General features: G+C 35.6%; 4 protein-coding genes across 4 annotated transcripts; 3 read left to right on the top strand and 1 right to left on the bottom strand.

Annotated features, from left to right (window-relative positions):
* The first annotated feature begins 3,472 nt into the window (after nt 1-3,472).
* LOC113351288 (tryptophan aminotransferase-related protein 2-like) lies at nt 3,473-4,973 on the top strand. The gene is made up of 2 exons (XM_026595303.1): nt 3,473-3,624; nt 3,902-4,973. The coding sequence occupies exons 1-2, from the start codon at nt 3,473-3,475 to the stop codon at nt 4,971-4,973; spliced, it is 1,224 nt and encodes a 407-aa protein (XP_026451088.1).
* Nucleotides 4,974-6,987: 2,014 nt separating this feature from the next.
* On the bottom strand, nt 6,988-7,659 carry LOC113351287 (putative F-box protein At1g47790). The gene has a single exon (XM_026595302.1). It carries the CDS (start codon nt 7,657-7,659, stop codon nt 6,988-6,990), a length of 672 nt encoding a protein of 223 aa, XP_026451087.1.
* A 1,127-nt stretch (nt 7,660-8,786) lies between these two features.
* Nucleotides 8,787-9,230, top strand: LOC113351286 (ESCRT-related protein CHMP1A-like). The gene has a single exon (XM_026595301.1). The coding sequence runs from the start codon at nt 8,787-8,789 to the stop codon at nt 9,228-9,230; it is 444 nt and encodes a 147-aa protein (XP_026451086.1).
* Nucleotides 9,231-14,391: 5,161 nt separating this feature from the next.
* Nucleotides 14,392-15,006, top strand: LOC113351285 (charged multivesicular body protein 1b-like). The gene has a single exon (XM_026595299.1). The coding sequence runs from the start codon at nt 14,392-14,394 to the stop codon at nt 15,004-15,006; it is 615 nt and encodes a 204-aa protein (XP_026451084.1).
* Nucleotides 15,007-20,528: the final 5,522 nt, after the last annotated feature.

The following is a 20,528-nucleotide window of genomic DNA, read 5'->3' as shown; positions in this document are numbered from 1 at the left end:
ATTAAATCCAACGGATCATCATGGTTGTGACAACCGTTATCAACTTTATACATTTTATACTCTTTACCTTTAATACCATCGGGCTTATAGAAGACAATCTTAAATGGGCATCCTATCTTCTTGGTATTGCTTCGGTATTTCCTATTCGTCTTCCGTATGTACTTACTATTCTTTCCCTCGTGACTCTTTCGCGTCCCACCTCGCTCACAAATCATTTCAAATCGAGTGTCACTAACATGATTATTTTGAACTACCACGCACATGTTATCTTTTGCCTTGTTCATAAGCCATTCCTTTGCCTCCTTCTTACTTCGAAATGTCTAAACGTGCATAAAAAAAAACAAACCTAATAAGCATAACCATTTAACATATAAATTTTGAAAAAAAAGAAAAAAGTAGTAATGAGTATACCAAATCGTTTGCATAGTATAGGGAAGTGTCGGGCCTCAAATAGAAGTCATCAACAAACTCTTCAACGGCCTGCATATGAAAGCAACAAATTATTATACAATAATCGGAGGTTATTAAATAAGTCAAACTTCCGAATATTCTATATTCGGAATCCTATCGGTTACCCAAAACACCCGATCTATGCAAATGAATGTACACAGTTTACTGAGTGAAAAAAATGATATATTCGGAGGTAATTAAATAAGTCAAACTTCCGAATAGTTTATATTCAGAATCCTATCGGTTACCCAAAACACCCGATTTATGCAAATGAATGTACACAGTTTACTGAGTGCAAAAAATGATATAATCGGAAGCTAAAATATATAGTAAAACAGCCGAATATAAATAACCGGGAGATAACTTTAATCGATAAACATCCGATTTTCAAGTTTTCGGAAATTTTATTTTGAGGCCACTATTATATTCGGCAGTCAAATAATGTTAAACTATTACCGACTGTAAAGGATAAGAATACTGAGTTTTGAAATTTTCTGAGGAATTCGTTTTTGGGGCCATTCGGAGGTAAATAACTCTACATAACTACCGAATGTAGATATTTTTGGAAAACCAGTTTGGGGTTTTTCTCATATTCGGCAGTAAACTAGTATCTTGTAACTACCGAATATACATATTTGGTACTCAGTGTGTTATATTCGTAAGTTGAATCTGGGTAGTTCATGGCATTCAATGCATGCAATAATCGGTTTTTCTTGTTTACAAAAGCACACAAACGCATGCAAATCGAGTATTTGAGTTTCTTAACACAATACCTGTGTTTTACATGCATCGTTAGCTTCAATATCATGCGATTCTCCATTTTCTTCCATGAAAGGGTCGTCTATGTTTTCCTCTCCACAGTTTGGATCATTCAACATATACCCCAAATCGTCTTCTCTAAACGGTCATAAACCCTCAACATTTTGTTCTTCATCATGATTCTCACCTTCTTCTTCGTATCCATCCATTTTTGTAGTGATAAAATGGGTTTTCTCTTTTTTTCCTTCACCTTCTTCTCTATAACTCTAACAACTCAAAAATTAAAAAGAAATGGAAAAAATGAAACACAAATCATTCTAATACTGCACCGACTACAATCGGAAGTATGGGAACGATTTTGGCTTCTGATTGCATTCGGAGGGTAACAATGTTATCATATCCTCCGAATATATAAGGGTAATTTCGCCATTACGAATTACGCGAGATAAGGGCTGGCTACATTTTCCCTTTGGGTGACCTTTTTTGTTTTATTGTTGGCCCCTAAATCCTTTTGAGTGGCCCCTAAAAACGCCAGGTTTAAAAGATGCTAATAACATGATATAATCTAGAGAACAACCAGAGAAAGGAAGAGTTAGAGGGAGCTCATCTTATCAGGCTTACTCTGTTGGGAGGGTAAGATTTAAGTTTTTTGGTGAACCCATGTCAAATTCAACGTCCGACCACAGTGGTGATCCAAGATTCAACCTCCAGACGTCGTTTGTAATAACACCAGACCGGTCAAAACGTCAACCCTAATGGCGTCTCAAAACCATTGTTACAGTGTGCGACAAACAGAACCTCCCCATTCTCTCTTTTTTTTCCGTTTTTTATACCAAACTCGAAGATGACAGTTGTAACACCGTCGGACGCCAACCCTAATGACGTCTGAAAGAATTTTTCATCGAATATTCTCTCCGAACGCTGTTTTTTCGGGCGTCTGGTGTTTTATGAGACGCCAACCCTAATGACGTCCTAGTGTTGATTCCATCTCCCGCCCAAATAAACTGAAAACAACACATTAGGGGCACATAAACGACATTTCTGGGTGAGAATGTTAATCTTACTCCCCCGTTAGACTAAGCTTTAGCATATTAGGCATGTGAAATACAATTGTATTAAAAAACCCTTATTTATAAACCATATTCAATAGATGTGATCACCGACTAGTTTCTTTGATAAATTCATGAGTCAAAATAAAAAATAGATAGTTAGGATGCTTTACAGGACATAGTGGAATCCAAGTCCAACCATTACTTGCCACTGAATGTATATATCGTCGATGTGGGGATTACAACATAATAATAAGACGGTGCAAAGGCAACATAAGATGAGGTAAAGGTAGTGGTATATTGGGGTGGAAGTCCATTATACATTCATTTCACAACATGACATGAAGGTCTAAACAAGTCTATGGCTTTACATTAAAATTTATTAAATAAGCTTACTCGAATCAACCAACAGATGAAATGGAAACACTCTTGGAACCGATATGACTCATCGATTCGACTGGCATAAGATGCGTTCTAGTTTCTTACTAAATTCGCATTTGCCCCTTAAAAAACTACTGTCCAAACTCCTAACTCAAACACATAATTGGTTAAAAAAATCAAAATCAAAAACCAAAAAGACATCTAAATTTTGATACTGTTTAAATGGACAAAAATGTAAAAATAGTCAGGATGTAAACAGTTTCATCCTACCCATTTTCAAATATTTTTTCTTATTTTTAATTTACATCAGGATGCATCCAGTTTCATCCTTGCTATTTTTTAGGTTTAAGTCAGGATGAATCTCATCCTTGCTATTTTTTTGGTATTCATTTCACGCATACTAATTTTTACTCGTCCATTTAAACCATGTTTTAAAAATGTCTGGACAAATGACCCATTTTTCGTAACTCAAATCCGGTTCCTAGTGGAGACACATAGACCTGATCAACTCAGTAAATCAAAGTCAAGAAAAACGTGTTGGCTAAAATCCAAGTCTGCCCACTTATTCATTTTTAAATGTATCATAGAATTTCTTCCCGCTTTCAAATTTTCTTTTTGATCGAATAAAGCAAGATTTTCGATTTGACTAAACCCAATCTAGTCTTTATCAGATTCCAAGCTAAAACCTCAATCATTATAAAATCATGAGCTTCTGCAGATAATTTCACCATACAAACTATCAAAATTGAGACAGCAGAGACAGAGAGTATATATCCATATCTGTTCTTTTTTATTCATTGTTGTTGCTTGTGCTTAGAGAAAATTCTGTCAAAATGTGTCCCAGACCCGTCAATGTGGTTTCAGCTGAGAAAAAAGAAGATTCAATCAGGAAACAACAACCATTAGAAACTATTAATCTCGATCAGGGTGATCCAACAATGTTTATTGAATATTGGAAAAAAGCAGGAAAAAAAACGGAAAATGGGTCATTTGTCCAAATATTTTTAAAACATGGTTCCAATGGACGAGTAAAAATTATTATGGGTGAAATGGACACCAAAAAATTAGTAAGGATGAAACTGGATGCATCCTGATGTAAATTAAAAATAAAAAAAAGTATTTAAAAATTGGTAGTATGAAACTGTTTACATCCCGGCTATTTTTGCATTTTTGTCCATTTAAACAGTATCCAAATCTAAATGTCTTTTTCACCCAGCAATTGTTGATTTTGGTCTTTTTAACCAATTTTGTGGAGAAAAAAGCAGTGTAGTGATACTAGGGTGGCAGAATTTGAGTTATTTACCAAATAATAACGGTGGTAATATTTGTTGGTTTTTAGAAAAAGAATTCAGTGACGAGGTTAAGAAATTACATGAGGTAGTTGGTAATGCTATTACGAAAGATCGTTATATTGTTGTTGGTACTGATTCGACTCAATTATATCAAGCTTCACTTTTCGCTCTTGCTTCTACTGATGACAATGATTCTTCCTCGAAGCCTATGGATGTCGTCTCGGCGGTACCTTATTATTCGTCATATCCAGCAGTGACAGATTTTCTAAAATCAGGCCTATACAAATGGAGTGGTGATGCTTGCAAATTTGATGACAACAATGAACCGTATATTGAAGTTGTTTGTAGTCCTAATAATCCAGATGGGCATACCATGAAACCAGTAGTAAATGGGTTGAGAGAAAAATTGATTCATGATCTCGCTTATTATTGGCCTCAATATACTCCGATTACTAAACCAGCTGACCATGATATCATGTTATTTACTGTTTCTAAAAGTACTGGTCATGCCGGGACGCGTCTTGGGTGGGCTATTATCAAGGATGAAAAGATAGCAAGAAAAATGACCAAGTTCATTGAGCTCAGTACAATTGGAGTCTCCAAGGGCTCCCAATATCGAGCTGCGACGATCATGAGATCCGTGACAGAGAGTGCGCAATCGCTATCTTTACAGCTTGCTGGCAATTTCATCGAGTTCGGTAAGAAAACCATGGTAGATAGGTGGGAGAGGTTAAGAAAAGTTGCAAGTGAAAACGGAGCTTTTTCCTTGCCTAAATATCCAAAGCAGTACTGTAGCTATTTTGGAGAAATAAGGGAAGCACATCCAGGTTTTGCATGGTTGAAATGTAACCTTGAAAATGTAGAAGATTGTGAAAGCCTACTTGAGGGAAAGTTAAATATTTTAGTGAGGGGAGGGAAGAACTTTGGGATGGATTATAAGAAGTATGTTAGGGTTGGTCTGATTGATCAAGAAGACAAGTTCCAGATGTTATTAGACAGGTTATCTACCGTCTCATCATCATCAACTAAAATCAACGCATGATCCTGGTTTATTACTGCCGTAGAGATTGGCGGGACGCTCCTAGAGGCAAGAGGGCTATTAGCCAGATGCTTCTAGAGATCTTGACATTCAGGCGTCATGCGGAAAGATCATTACTCTTAATGATATTGCTACATGAATAGAGTACTTTATCTTACTCACCGGTTTTAGATTAGGATATTGAGAGATATAATTAAAATGATTGTCCTCTAGCCGGTATAATCACAAGCCGGTTGTGATGCTGGTAAATCAAGAATGCTCAAGCAAATTATTATTTTTTCAGTTCTTTCATCGGAATAAAATGAGGGAAACTTCACCTGAAATAGCATAGCACACTTGCACTAACAAAGCTAAGAAAACATAGCAACAGAAGAAGGAAATAAAAGGAAAACATAGAACGAACTGCACCCTCATAAACAAGCTTCGATTTGCTATGTTTCCATCATTACATTAAGTCTAATGTAAGCAATGATGTTTACATGCCATTCGCCTTTGCCGTCCTCCATCTTTGAATTGTGGGGACAACCGGTCATTGGGAGTTTGAGTTTAATATAAACTCATACTCTCTCCGTTCCATTTTAAATGATGTTTTAGCATTATTTTTGTGTTTCACAATACTTGAAGGTTTCCATATTTTTCCACAAAACTTCCAATAACACCCTAATATTTTGTCTTGGAACTGTAAGTTTATTTTTAAATGCACTAATAGTAATTAATGTTTGATGACTTTTCTCAAGGGTATAGATGAAAAATATTCATATCTCTCTCCATTTCTTAATATGCGTGAAAACTCCAAGAACATCATCTAAACTGGAACGGAGGGAGTATATTTAAGGTCGGTCAGTTAAGGTTTGGTTTATCCCAAAGTTAGTCGGTGATAGGTTTGGTGATAAACTCGGATCCCTTACTTGATGCTAAAGTTTAGGACCTTAGTACCTAAGTTAAGGAAACCCTATTCTTGTAGGATAAGTAATATGTCTACTATAAAAGGAGGCCTGGGCTATGAGTTTTATCATGGAATTCTCAAGGAAGTTCTCATTAGAGATGTGAGGAATTCATCCCACCTCTTGAGGTGGTATGTGAGAGGCCTAATGGTGGAAGGAGTACATCATTATGGTGTTTATGGAATGCTTATCGATGTTGGAAGATATGTCGTTATGGAGTATTCGTATGGAGATGTTGGTAAGACATCTTGTTAAGGAGAAGATCATCTTGGCGGTGCTGGATTAGATTATTGATGTTGAGCTAAAGGCGTCCATGTTAATCTATGTCAGGGTGTGCAGAGAAGATCATCTCGTTGTGGTAGATAATACGGCAAATATTATCTCATATGGGTGAAGACACTACTTTGGATTTATAGGGCGTTTGTGAGAATTCTTGTGTTCGGTCACATTGTGGTGAATCGATTAATTGATTATTCAATTCTTGTGTAATTCTCAATTGGTGGTTCTATAATAAAGAAAGAGGTCGTAGCCGTTCGGTGGATGTAGACAATATACACACACATTGTGTATATTGTTGAACCACGTTAAATCCGTGAGTACTTTATTTCTTGTTGCTTTGTTTATGGCTTGCATTTGTGTGGTTCTCTTTCTCTTCTTCTTATCCTAGATCGTAGTGAGGTTCATGGAGTAATCCGACAGATCAAATGTTTCTTGTTAGCTATTTTGTTTCCGCAGTATTAGCATGTAGATGGCTCTGAACCCCAACATGAATCAAGTATCAACTCAATCTTATCCAACCCAACATCACAAGAGTAGTACTCATAACTTAAAGCATCCTCCCGTTTGGCTTCACGAAGCCCAGACCACAGGAATATGGTTTTGAGTCTAGAATTTGTGACAATTTCAATAATTACATAATTCTGTAAATGCCAGAAAGTAAGTTCTTTAGCAGCGTTCTGAAAGTTCCTCCCATCTTCACTAGATCACCACCCGGCCCACTCAATGATGCGCCGTTGGGGAGTTTAGTGGCATACAAAGTTTCTGTACTAACATCAACACTATATATTGCTTTCTTAACATTCATGAAACACTATTTGAGAAAACCACTCCTTCCCCGGAGAGTTGTAAGGTTTATCGAAACGGAAACCGGGCTTCACTAGATTTCTCCAAGAATCCCTTCCAAATTCTCCAAGTGTTAAGATCTTGCAGAAATTCTTATCAACATGCCCACCCAAACACACGGCTTTATAATTCTCCCCGACAGGGTCATATGCCAAACGAAATTCACAATCCCATAATCCTACCACAACAGGTATCCGGATATTAATAGAACGACTCGTAATCGGGTTGTAAACGATGTAATCATAATAATATTTACATCGATGAAACAGAAGTAAGCCATTATAAGATTGCTTAATTTTCATATAACTAAGCCGATAATAATCAGTTTCTGGTCTAAACCTAATAATGTTTCTTTGATTCTTATCAAAATCAAATAATGATATATAATATTGATAAGTATTTTTATCGAGCTTGGAATTAATGATGCCTGGAGGTGATGAGTAAGGAGAGTTCTTTTGATGAAGAAGAGCAAATCTCTTGTCGTTTAAGAGGTATTTGGACCATAATTTGCATACACTAGTGAACCGGACCACAGACTCAATAGGAACTCTAGTGAGTATATCATCCATGATGAGATCATGAGGAAGACCTGTATTGGATTCAGAGTCATTGTTATTCATCATGTTGGATGCAGGATTTTGAAGCAAAATTAGGGTTTGACAACAACGGTGAAAGTGAAAAAGAGACCTAAATACGGCTGCAAGTGAAAACAATCGCGAGAAATATAATGTGTCCCGTATGAATTGACGTGTTTAATCGAGTTAAGCCATCAGTCGTACCGGTTTCACGGGTTCTAAGTCGAGATACCTTGACCCTGATCAACTCAGTAGGTCAAAGTAAAAAATAACATGTTGGCGGCTATCATTTTTAAATGTAGATACAATTTCTTCCCGCTTTCAAGTTAACTAACACCAAACCTAATCTTTTGTGTTAAGTGGTTTGTCTGCTCTAAGCACACAACTAGTAAGCACGTGCGTTGCACGTCGGTGATATTATTTTTCTACTTTGTAAATAATTTGGTGGTGATTCGACACCATATTTTTAATTTGAAAATTATTCGTTTTTTGAACTTAAGAATCAATCATTTGTTTTTTCTTTTCTTTTCTTTTTTTTGTAGATTTTTTCAATTTATTTTTAAGTATGTCTAATTTTAAGCTATGTCTAACTTTTAAGGAGAAAACATATAAAATTTGGAGAAATATAAAAAATTTAATATCATTATTTGTGCTCATTGCATAGATAATTTAAAGGGCTTTCCAAATACATAAATTTCACAAAAATCCGACGTGTAGTTTATAAGATATGAGGATTTTAAATATATAAAAAGTGAATTACTCTTATGTCTCTGTAAATATTCTTTATACCACTTCTTCAAAATCTAACGGCTGATAAGAAAAAGGAAGTCTAATGATCTAACGGATAATAGCAATTGTCAGACGGGTCGAAAATTAGGAGATCGGACGGCTATATCTACTTGAGTTTTGTAATCCCTTGTTGCCATTAAAAGGGGAGATGAAATTCTACCTAATCCTGAATCACTATAAAATTATGAACTTCTGCAATAATTTCATCATCCAAAACACCATTTGAGAGAGACAGTATCCATAATCCATATTGGAAAGAAACACTTGAGAATCATCCATCAATTAGTTTGAAATGGAAGGAAGTTTTAGTTTTGAGAAAGTGGAAAGCAAGACAGAAGATCTAAAATCCGTATCGGATGGTTTAAAAGCTTAAGGTCAAGAATGCAATGGAAAAAGAAATAGAACCCGAAAAGCTTAAGGTCAAGAATGCAATGGAAAAAGGAAACGAGAAGCAAATTCGAATTCACTTTAGGAATATGGTGCGCATGAGACATGAGGTAGTAAATTATCGTCAAATATCTAACCGTCTAGACTCCATGGTTGATTACTTTGACAAAGAACCGGAAGAAAGTAAGGTGCTTAGTTCGATTCCAGCAATAGTTGAGTCCATTGATGCTTCTTTAACAAGTGGAAATACTAAAAACATGTTGAAAACAATGGATCAAATAAAAAAACAGTATTTTGATGATGAAATTGTGGCGAAATTTACAAGTTCGTCGGCTACTGAGAGCACACCAATTGCAATGTCAGAAGATGAGGAAATTAGCGCTTTGATCAAAAAAATAGCCGCCGAATATGATTTGAAGGCTTCTATAGAGTTAGAACCATAACAAAAGACGGCACTCCATGAAGAGGATAAGAAGGTAAAGAAAGTTGATGAAGGTGAAGTTGGTGTTAAGATTAAATCTAAAAGCTGCTTCAACTTTTTTGCTTGTTGGTGTCATTAATTTTTCAATTGTTCATCTGTTTTATTGATTTTGATTATGTACTCGTTTATTGTTTGTGATTGTGATTTAAAGTCTAAAAGTTTGATTTTATTAAAAGTTTAGATCGTATAAGAATTTGAAAGATAATTCTTCATGCACGGACATCTCACCATTGCATTAACAAATTTAAGAAAACATAACAAAGAAGAAGGAACTAAAAGGAAAAAAATAAAACACGAACTGCACCCTCGTAAAGAAGCTTTCATGATCATCAAACACTTCATTGACATGCTGTGTTTGTCTTCTGTTCTTTTGCTTTCTGTATATCTGAACTAATTTGGATGAGTTTTCAAGTTTATTTGTTCCCATCACACCACAAAATCTAAATGTAAGCAATGCTGTTCACAGGCCATTCACCTTTGCCGACCATCTTTGAGGAGCGAAGTATTAACTCAATCTTATTCAACTCAACATCACAAGAGTAGTACTCATACTCATAGCCTAATGAAGCATCCTCCCCATCTTCAAGAAGCCCGAACGACAGTAAGATGAGTTTGAGTCTAGGACTTGTCAAAATTTCGATAATTTCACAGTTATACTCGAATTTCTCGTAGTCCAGTACTCTAGCAGCATTTTGAAAGCTCGTCTCCAGTTCAATGTTCCTTTTTCTTACCCATTCACACTGATTATTAATATTCTCCAAAACCCACAATTTTACTTGTTTGTGTTCGTGGTTCAATTCATAATAGCATAACAATTGTCCCATTTTCACAAGATTATAATCCAAACCAAATGATGCATCGTTGGGGACTTCAGTAAAGTTTCTTTACTAACATCAATACTATATATCGTCTTGGGTAATTCGGTACCATCACTAATCCAATATAAAACACCATTTGTGAAAACAACTCCATTTCTTTGAATATCCAATAGAGGTTTTTTGAAACGAAAACCAGGCTTCACAAGACCTCTCCAAGAATCCCTTCCACATTCTCCGAGTGTTAAGATCTTGCAAAAATACTTATCAGCATGCCCACCAAAACACACGGCTTTATAATTCTCCCCAACAGGGTAACAAGACAAACGAAATTCACAATCATCTAATCGTACCCCAACAGGTACCGGAAGATTAACAGAACGACCCGTAATCGTAAACAGAATTACGCTTATTAACACATCGACAGAATAATAATAAACCATTAGACGACCGTTTAATTTCCATATTATCAACCCTATAATCAGTTTCTGGTTTAAACCTAACAATCTTTCTTTTTTTCTTATCAACATCAAATAATGATAAACAACACTTGCGAGTATATTTATCGAACTTGTAATTAATAATACCTGGTGGTGATGAGCAAGGAGAGTTCTTTTGATGAAGAAGAGCGAATCTCTTGTCGTTTAGGAGGTATTTGGACCATAATTTGCATACACAAGTGAACCGAACCACAGACTCAATAGGAACTCTATTGAGTATCATCCATAATGAGACCATGAGGAAGAAAAGGTTTGTGATTATTGGATTCGGAACTGCCGATATTCATCTTGTTAGATTGATGCAGGATTTTGAGGAAAAACTAGGGTTTGATAGCAACGGTTGAAGCGAAAAAAAGAGACGTCAGACGTCCCAAATATATATGTAAACGAGAAATAGAACGTGTCCGAGTCTGCCGAGTTTAATCGCGTTAGACCTATCATGACTGCTAGAGCAGTTTCCAAATTCGGGAGAGGGTTGTGAAGACTTGATTTACATTACATTCTTTTTCGCAACAAGCAATATGAATAATTCAAACAACTGCGCCGCAACCCAAAATTTAGTAAAATAAAATGAATCTACCAAGGCTCACCGTGTTAAACCAGTGCATAAGAAACCATTTTCAAGTGACTAGTAATGTAAAACTATAACAATATGAAAAGTTTAGAATTGATGATTCGAATTAGTAATATATTAGCATCATCATAATATTTGGACAGAAGAAACCATTTTGATTAGTATGGTTTAAATCAAAATATTCTAGCTAGCCCTACCTACATCATCTTTGTTTCCATACAATTTAAGAGAAGAATTCTCATGACAGCAACACTTGCAACGGATGACGAATTTTGATTCTCCGATGGAGCACTTATTGCTAACCACTTTTCCTTTCAGCTCTGAGCATTCATCCCTGCACCAATTAGTACAATAACTGCAATCTGAAGCGGGATATGTAATCTCTGAGTACGTGTCCCGGGGTTTATCACATTTATCTCCTGTGGGACTTGGAGGAGGTAAAGGTTGTCGGAGAAAATAAGTTATTTAATAAATGGATTTTTGGTTGTGGTGTGGTTTGATCTCATGACCTAAGGGTCTAAAGATACTCACTCATTTTTGAGTGAATGAAATGGAACTTTTAGTCCTATATTGAGGAAAACTAAAGAGGTGCTCCACTATATAACCATGTGAAATGGAACCTTTAGTCCCACCAGGTTCCTCTTCTACTCATTTATTTTTGATGAATTTTTTCTTTAGGAAATTAATTCCAAAAATATTTTCTTAAGAGTTTTATTTGTGGGAAATTCCTTTTACGAGTTTTACTTGTTTTTAAAGAAAACCAAAACCTAATTTGATTTGCAAGTATCTCATCTTATAAATATGACTCGAAATTCTGTTTTCAAAACACATAAGCAGCGACTATCTTTAGGTTTACTTTTCTTCTTCTTCTTGTTTTTTGTGCGGTGTTTTACTTCCATCCATGTTGCTAAGTTCAAGAGTGGGTAACTTGCGTTGTGATAGCTCAAGTTATATCGGGCAGTCTTATCCTGGACACATCTTCGCACGTTGGGGTTTAGCATTACTTTAGAGTATACCCGTGAACTAATGTGTTAAGGACAGCTTGTTGAACCTGTGATTTTTCCCTCATCAATTTGTTCGTGGTAGAGTTGTTTGATACAGTTCTTTATATTTATTGTTTAATACATCTGACGTTTCTTTTATTGTTGCAAGATCCCAACAACGGTGATGGTGGTGGTGGGGATGGAGATTTGGGTGGTGTACAACAACAATCACAAACCGCACTCCCTGCAAGAGAATAAGAATTGCAACCAAGCTGGCGGGTTGCCTTGTTCAAGCTCCAACATTTTGACATACATTTGTTTGCACATGAAGTGCAATTAGTGTCTGTAGCCCAGCTATAGTCATCTTCTCGCGCAGGACACAAAATTGGGGATGGTGGAGGTGGGGGTGGGGGTGGTGTACAACAACAATCACAAATAGCACCCCGTGTAAGAGGATAAAAAGTGCAATCAAGCTGACGCGTCGCCTTGTTCAAGCTCAAACAATTTGACGCACATTTGTCTGCACATGAACTACAATTTGTGTCGACCTTAGCCCAGCTATAGCTATCCTCTCGTGCAGGACATGAAAGCGTATTTACCATCTCTACACAAGAAAAATATATAAGTACGCTAATTAACAAATCCAAGTATTCAGTAAGAAGTAGCCATGTATTGCTAGTTGATAGTGATACTCACCGGAATATGCCGACAGAGCAAGCATTGCAAAAACAAACAACCAAATTGGAGATGAACTGCAAGAAGCCATCCTAGAGATTATGATCAAAGCTAATGAGATACCCACTACTTAGAGATGTTTGTAGGAGATTGTGTGATCAATGCTTTCTATTTATATCCAGTTTTAAAATGCTATCTAGATCTCGAGTATAGGAACCATTAAGGCCTTGGCTAGTAAATGCGCCATGTGCATGCATAACTCATCGCGACTTAATGCACCATGAGCAGACTATGGCTAGAACTTCTTAGAAAATGCACATCGGAAACCGCGAGATCTTACATTGTCTGTATGGATATTTTTCTGAAATGATCATTAAATGTAAGGAAAATGGGTCATTTGTCCAAATATTTTTAAAATATGGTTTTAATGGAAAAGTAAAAATTAGTAGGGTGAAATGGACACCAAAAAAATAGCAAAGATGAAATTGGATTCGTCCTGACTTAAACTTAAAAAATAGCAAGGATGAAACTAAATGCATCCTGGTGTAAATTAAAAAAAAATAAAAAAATTTGAAAATGGGTAGGATGAAACTGTTTACATCCTGGCTATTTTTACATTTTTGTCCATTTAAACAGTATCAAAATCTAGATATCTTTTTCACCCAGAAATTGTTGATTTTGGTCATTTTAACCAATTTTGTGTTAAACGTACTCCCTCCGTCCTATTTTAGATGAAAGGGAAGGAGTTTTTCTAGTACCAAAATAAACGAAGGTTTCCATAATTCTCACACTTTCTTCATAATTTGACCCTGCATTGGAATCAACCACTAGAAACAAGGAACAAAAAACGAGGAGATTTAAATATTTTAACAATTATTATTAAGGGATATATATGAAAAAAAATTAATCTCTTTCCATTTTTTAATCTACGTGAAAACACCTCTCCTTTCGTCCAAAATAAGAAAGAGGGAGTAATAAAGATCATACGTATATTTGTTCGATGTAGTTGTCACTGTCAACTCAGTTGGCGTCCAGCCGGTCAAACATGTATGACTTACTAAGTACCATTTCATTTTACCCAATTGTTCATTTGTTTTGGGTAATGCGAATTGCTACTTAAGTTTTGTAATAAGGAAGAGGAAAGTGTGGAGTATTTACTTGAGCGTTGTTGTTCCTCTTTGCGAATTTTGTTACGTCTTTGCGAATTCCGATTAGGATTTGATTTACTTCTAGAACGAGTTGCCAAGACCTGGTCAACTCAGTTAATCAAGGTCAACTAGGTTTGCTGGCAGTGGTCAAGAATTAAGACCCCCAAGTAGTTGTCAATCCTCGCTTGTTCATTTTTAAACGCATACATAGAATTTCTTCCCGCTTTCATTTCCAACTAATATGAAACCTAATTCTTTTGTGTTTTTGTGTAAATCTATGGAATGTTAACCTAATCCAAAATCACTATAAAAACATCAACTTCATCCAAGGAAACGTCAATTAAGCATTTCAAGATAGTGAAAGAAAAATACTATCCAAAACCAATAGAACAAAAGAAAAAACACACTTGAAAATCATTTTGCTTGAAATGGAGGGGAGTACTGAGAAAAAGGAAAATAAAACGGAGGATTTGAAATCGGTATCGGATAGTTTAAAAATGCTAGCCGATGAACGTGAGAAAGAAATGGAACCTGAGAAGCTTATGGTCAAGAATGCAATCGATAAGGGTAATACGAAGCAAATTCGCATTCATGCAAGGAATATGGTTCGTATGAGACAAGAAGTGACAAATTACCGTCAAATATCTAAGCGTCTTGATTCTATGGTTGATTACTTTGATAATGTACCGGAGGACAGTACGGTGCTTAGTTCGATTCCACTGATTATTGAATCTATTGATTCCGCATTGGCAACTGGAAATTCTAAGAAGATGTTAAAAACAATGGATCAAATTGAAACACAATTTTTCACTACCGAACTTGTGGCAAAATTCAAGAGTTTGTCAGGTACCGAGAACACACGGATTTCCTTGTCGGAAGATGAGGAAATTAGTAGTTTGATTCAAAAGTTAACTGAAGAATACAATTCGCAGGCGACAGTTGAGAATGAAGATAAAGAGGTACAAAAGGTTAATGAAGATGACGTTGAAGTTATGATTAAAACTTCTAGCTGCTTCCACATTTTTGCTTGTTGGTCTCATTGATATTTTTCATTTACCTACATTGTTTAAGTTTCCATTACATGTTCTTTAAATCTATGCGTGTGAATTGAATTTAAGATTGTGTTGCATGATTTTGATGGACATGAATAATTATCTAATTGATTTAGTATTAGTACTACAAATAACACATTAATTTCCAGGATCACGCTCTCTTAAGGCCAGTGGCAGACATTATTTGACATGGTCTTTGTATCCAAATTGCTCCAAAATCAACAAAACTTGTGTCGAGGAAACTCGACGACCACGTATCTAGCAAGTTGCTAGCAAGTAGCAAGTTGCCAATCCCCACCAACTTGTTCATGTTTATTACGACTCATAAAACGTGTCTGAAGACTCTGAACCAACCACTATTTAAAGCACTTCTGCGAACCGTTTTATCATCCTAAACATTGTCAACAAAAAAAAAAGTGAAAGAAAGAAAAAAAGAATCCGATTCTGAAGCCGGAGGATGAAATTAAGAAGCATTTGAATAATCATTCTAAAACAATTTGTTTGAAATGGCGGGCAGTTTAGAGAAAATGGAAAGCAAAACGGAAGCACTCAAATCTTTGTTGGAAAATATAAGAAAGCTAGCTGATGAATGCGAAAAAGAAATAGGACCTGAAATCCGTAAGATCACTGGTGCACTAAAAGAGGGAAATACCAAGCAAGCTGAAAAACACAGAGACATTATGAACGGTGGATTACTTTGACAGTGAACCGGAACAAAGTACGGTGTCTAGTTCGATTCCAACGATTGTTGAATCTGTTAGTTCTAAGTTAGTATCTGGAAAATCGAAGAAATTGTTGAAAACCATGAATAAGATTGAGAAACGATACTTCGATAAAGAAGTGGTGGCAAAGTTCAAGTATTCCGCAGCTACTTTCATGTCCGAAGATGAGACCAAAACTCATAGTTGGAGGTCCAACATTTTCAGTTCGACTAATCTTTTGAGTGCACGTGCTGCTTTTTTTTTAATTATTTTAATAAACATAACCAATATTACGAGTGCAACTTTGTGCACCCGCAGGTGCACATTCCTTACACTACTAGTCGATGAGTTTTAACGAGCGTTATCTATCATTTCAAAGATTTTTTGTTCCTTCAAAATTAATTTTTTGAAAATACCATATATTTCTCTTTCCTAATGAATCTCATATTCCCGTATTTTATGGTGATTCCTTGATTACCTTTTAAGCTGGTTTAGTTGAAGATTTATGAGGAAAATGCATCTTAATAATGGATTCTCAAAAAAAAAAAAAAAAAGGGTTATTTAGTTTTTGGTATTCACATTTTGACCAAAATCTGAGTTTGTCTAATATTTGTCCAGCCTTTTCATTTGGTCTAAACACAAACGTTGTTGATTGTTATTGACAAGATTTTAATTAATTTCATAAAATAAATTATTTGAGTTTCCAAATAAACCCCTTATGTGGGCTTAGAATCTAAAGGCTAGGATGTCATTACTAAACACACGGTAATGATCCAAACGCATATATAATCTTATCTTACACCAACAATATCTAAACAATACACCTGAGGCTATCTTTGTCTTCTCTTCTTTTTTTGATAACAATCTTCGTCTTCCCCTTCATAGATCTATCCTAGACAATGAAAAAGAAAAAAAAGACCAGGCGGAAATCAGAGTGATACTTAGGAATTTCACTAATACAGATCTCTCAACAATGTCATCGCATCTCTCCCTTCTTACACACAGAGAAACGTCGAATCTCAAAACCATCTTTATCTTTTCTTTATTATTTCAATCATTGTATACAGACTCGAGACTTGAAAAATTTAATTTAGCGATAGTAAAGAAAAATTGATGTGAAGGGTTTCTTTATTACAAGTGCTTTAATCGAACATAATTGAAGTTAGGGTTCTACTGAGATCAATTTGATGTTAGGGTTTGATTCGAATCTGTGAAATAGATGGAAGAAATTCAAGTGCTGTGGTGAAATAATAACTGAGTTTGTTGTCTTATGAAGGTAATCGATTGGTGATTGAACGTCTCTGTGTGACCAGAAATGATGGGTTTGTGGTGGCTCTGTTTGAAGAATCAGAAGTTGGAACTTAATTGACGATGAATTGAAGAAATCAATTGGGTTTGAATTGATGTTGTTAGATAAGCTGGGAAGAAATGATAGGATTGGGTTTGAGTCTGCTGGTGAAGAATTTGAAGCCAACAGGAAGGAGATTGAGATTGGGATAAATGAAGTCAGGGATTGAGTTGAAGAAGAAATGAAATAGCTGCATGGGAGTCTGTTGAAGTTGAGAAGAACGGGTTTTGCTTGGATTTTGTTTTGAACGGAGATAGAAGATGATTGTTGCTGTTAAGAATGGAAATTAGGGTTTGACAGAGGCCAAGTTCAATGAATAATTAGGGCTTGTGGTTGTTCAATTCGGGGTTTTAATTGAAGAATTACAAATAACTAGTTAAAGAAGAAGATGGGTATTGAATGACAGTGTGGTTATGGTTATGCTAATATGTTGTGTGTTGAATATATTGCAAGTAAACATGCATTACAGATGCATTCGAAAAACTACGGATGAAGAAGTGATGTTGGCATGTTGCATTGGGAGTGAAACTGAGATTGCAATGGTGGAATCGATTCTGCAAGGGAATCATCATTATCATCTTTGTAATTACTTTGTTTGGTTAAGGATATAATGGTAACATTGTTAAGTTATTAGATTTTATTTAATATTTTTCATAATTACTACACTAAAGTCAATATTTAACAGAGTCAGTCAACGTCGGTCTTTAGACCAAGCACAAAGACCGGACAAATGTTAAACCAAACCCAAATTTTGGTCAAAATGTGAGTACCAAATAACCAAAAAAAAAACTTAATAATATTAAGTACTAAGTCTAATTGATTCCCTGTCATTCATCTAAAACAACAGTAAGTCCAGTCAAATCTTTCTTTTGGTTAGCTGCATTAATTCATAATGAAAATCATGATAAGATAGATAGTTCCATGTAGAAATCTAATTGCAGATTCTTACAAAATTCATTTGAGAACAAGTATATACGTACATAACCAAGTGCAGTAAGGTAGCAATTTTTCTCGTAAAATAATAGTTGTGAAGAAGCATGTAGTTCATGCCTAGGAAATTAAATTAAAACCATTGGCAGGATCTTTATATTATTGATCATCAAGATCATGATTTGATGGCTTTCCAGGTTTTCTGATTTCTTTTTGAAGTGTAATCCTAAACATATACTCCGTTGATTGTTTATCTTAGGGACAGATCCAGATGTTGGAAGATATGGCGTATCTCTGCCATATATTTGATATTATTCTGTTAGCATGATGTGTATTCTAGTTTAATTAGTCTGTATTTTTTTTTTATCTTATTTCCTTTTTATTCTGCTATCTCCACTGTATAAGAACCTGTTGTAAACTCTTTTCTCAACACAATGAATACAATTCCTTTACCAGAATATACATGTCATGACTAAATCTGTCATGGCATCAGAGCCAGAGAAGATCTAAAATTCATCTCCGCTGCAATCCCTTTCAGTTTCGTTTACCCCTTTGTTTCATATCATTAAACCTAAGAACCAGAAATCATGTTAATCATGACAAGAGAAGAATCCTCACCTATCACTGTTAAGTTCGATGGAACCAATTATAACCATTGATCATTTCTTATGAGAAGTTTTCTCAAAGGCAAGAGCATGTGGAAATATATTGATGGAAAACAAACACGTCCAAAACTAGTCAGTACTAGTACTAAAGACAAAGATGTTGAAAAAGATGGTACTGAAGAATAGGAGACCAACAATCACAAGATTCTTACATGGATTGGCAACACAGTGATCACTTCGATAAGCATGCAACTTACCAGATTCGAAGAAGCCAAAGAAGCCTGGGATTTTCTTGCAAAGAGGTATACACAGGTCAACTTTGCCCAAAGGTACAAGCTAGAACAAGATATTCGATTGTTGAAACAAAAACCAGATCAATCGATTCCTGATTTTCATTCTGAGATGTCAATTATATGGAACCAGTTAGCTCTCATGGAACCAAGGTGGACAACAGATACACATATATGGGAGAAGTTTAGAGAAGAATCCAGATTACTTCAACTCTTGATGGCTTTGAGAGAAGAATTTGAATCAATAAGAGCATCTATTCTCCATTGATCTCCACTTCCAACTGTAGAAGCTGCTCTTTCTGAACTCATTGCAGAAGAGATTCGTAAAAGAATCAAACCTGATGTACCAACTGTGTTTGCAGTACCTTCAAATTTCAGTACTTCTTTTAACTTACAAAGAAACTTCTCTACCTATCGTGATTTTTCAAAGGTACAATGTCACAACTATAAGAAAAATGGACATCTAGCTAAGAACTGCACAATGCCACCTAGTGCAACTACATCAAATTTCTCTCAAGGTTCGACAATGCAAAGTGCTCAACCTCCACTACCAGGGACACCACAGTGCAGATATTGTAAAGCTTTTGTACATACAGTTGGAAACTGTACTTCTCCATCATCTAGAAACATGAGAGAAAAGAGGAGATTCAATGGTGCATCAACATACTACACTGCCGCCCCAGCAATGTCAGTATCTGGTTCAGAACAGGCACATGAACAAATGACGTCTTCATCAAATGCTTTAGCAACACAAAGCAATCTAGCTGATATACAAGAAATGCTCAAACAGGCCTTATCAATTGGTAAAAATCCAACAACAGCTACTGCTTTTTCAGTTCCTACATGTATTTTCTCAACTGAATATTTTCTTGATTCTGGAGTGTCAAATCATATGATATACAATTCAACCTTTTTTGAGAAAATGCATCCTATTATGACACCTAAGATTCATACAACAGATGGATCAAAACTGTCAGCTAGTCATATTGGTCAGATTAATGTTTTGAACAAGATATATGTTCCTGATGTACTACTTGTTCCTCACATCAATATGGATCTAATATCTATCGGTCATCTATGTAATCAAGGCTTTAACATTCATTTTACTCCACCTGATTGTTTTATACAGGATCCCAAGATAGGGAGGCTTGTTGGGATAAGCCGTAGAGTTGGTCGACTGTATCTACTTGAGTCTCTTGTCATTCCTCATCAACTCAAGAATCCAATGGTTGCTTCTACATCCACCTTATCATCTACCACTTCTCCATTTATCTCTTGGCATTCTAAGTTAGGTCATGTTTCGTTTTCTCGTCTTACTTACATGATTAATAAAGGTCTGTTAGGAAATGTTCCTCTAGACAAAGAACCATATTGCATTGCTTGTAAGCTTGGTAAACAACCTGCTCTTCCCTTTAATAAAAGTACTACTTGTTCCACTGCACCTTTTGATCTCATTCACTCTGATGTTTGGGGAAAAGCTCCCATTACTACTAAGGGAGGGTAATTATACTATGTTTTATTCATTGATGATTATACTTATTACACATGGATCTACCTACTCAGTTCTAGAGCATATTTTCTTAGAATATATACTGAATTCTATAAGATGATCAAAACCCAGTTTGGAAAAGTCATTAGA

The sequence above is a fragment of the Papaver somniferum genome, chromosome 2 (assembly GCF_003573695.1).
Source record: "Papaver somniferum cultivar HN1 chromosome 2, ASM357369v1, whole genome shotgun sequence".
Taxonomy (NCBI): Eukaryota; Viridiplantae; Streptophyta; class Magnoliopsida; order Ranunculales; family Papaveraceae; genus Papaver; species Papaver somniferum.
Note: the sequence above shows the minus strand (reverse complement) of the source record. Positions and strands in the feature narration are given on the sequence as shown.

Coding starts and splice junctions, on each gene's coding strand:
- LOC113351288 (XM_026595303.1), top strand. CDS start 3,473: ATGTGTCCCAGACCCGTCAATGTGGTTTCAGCTGAGAAAAAAGAAGAT. Junction 3,625..3,901: donor GGAAAAAAAACGGAAAATGG/GTCATTTGTCCA, acceptor TGGAGAAAAAAG/CAGTGTAGTGATACTAGGGT.
- LOC113351287 (XM_026595302.1), bottom strand. CDS start 7,659: ATGATGAATAACAATGACTCTGAATCCAATACAGGTCTTCCTCATGAT.
- LOC113351286 (XM_026595301.1), top strand. CDS start 8,787: ATGGAAAAAGAAATAGAACCCGAAAAGCTTAAGGTCAAGAATGCAATG.
- LOC113351285 (XM_026595299.1), top strand. CDS start 14,392: ATGGAGGGGAGTACTGAGAAAAAGGAAAATAAAACGGAGGATTTGAAA.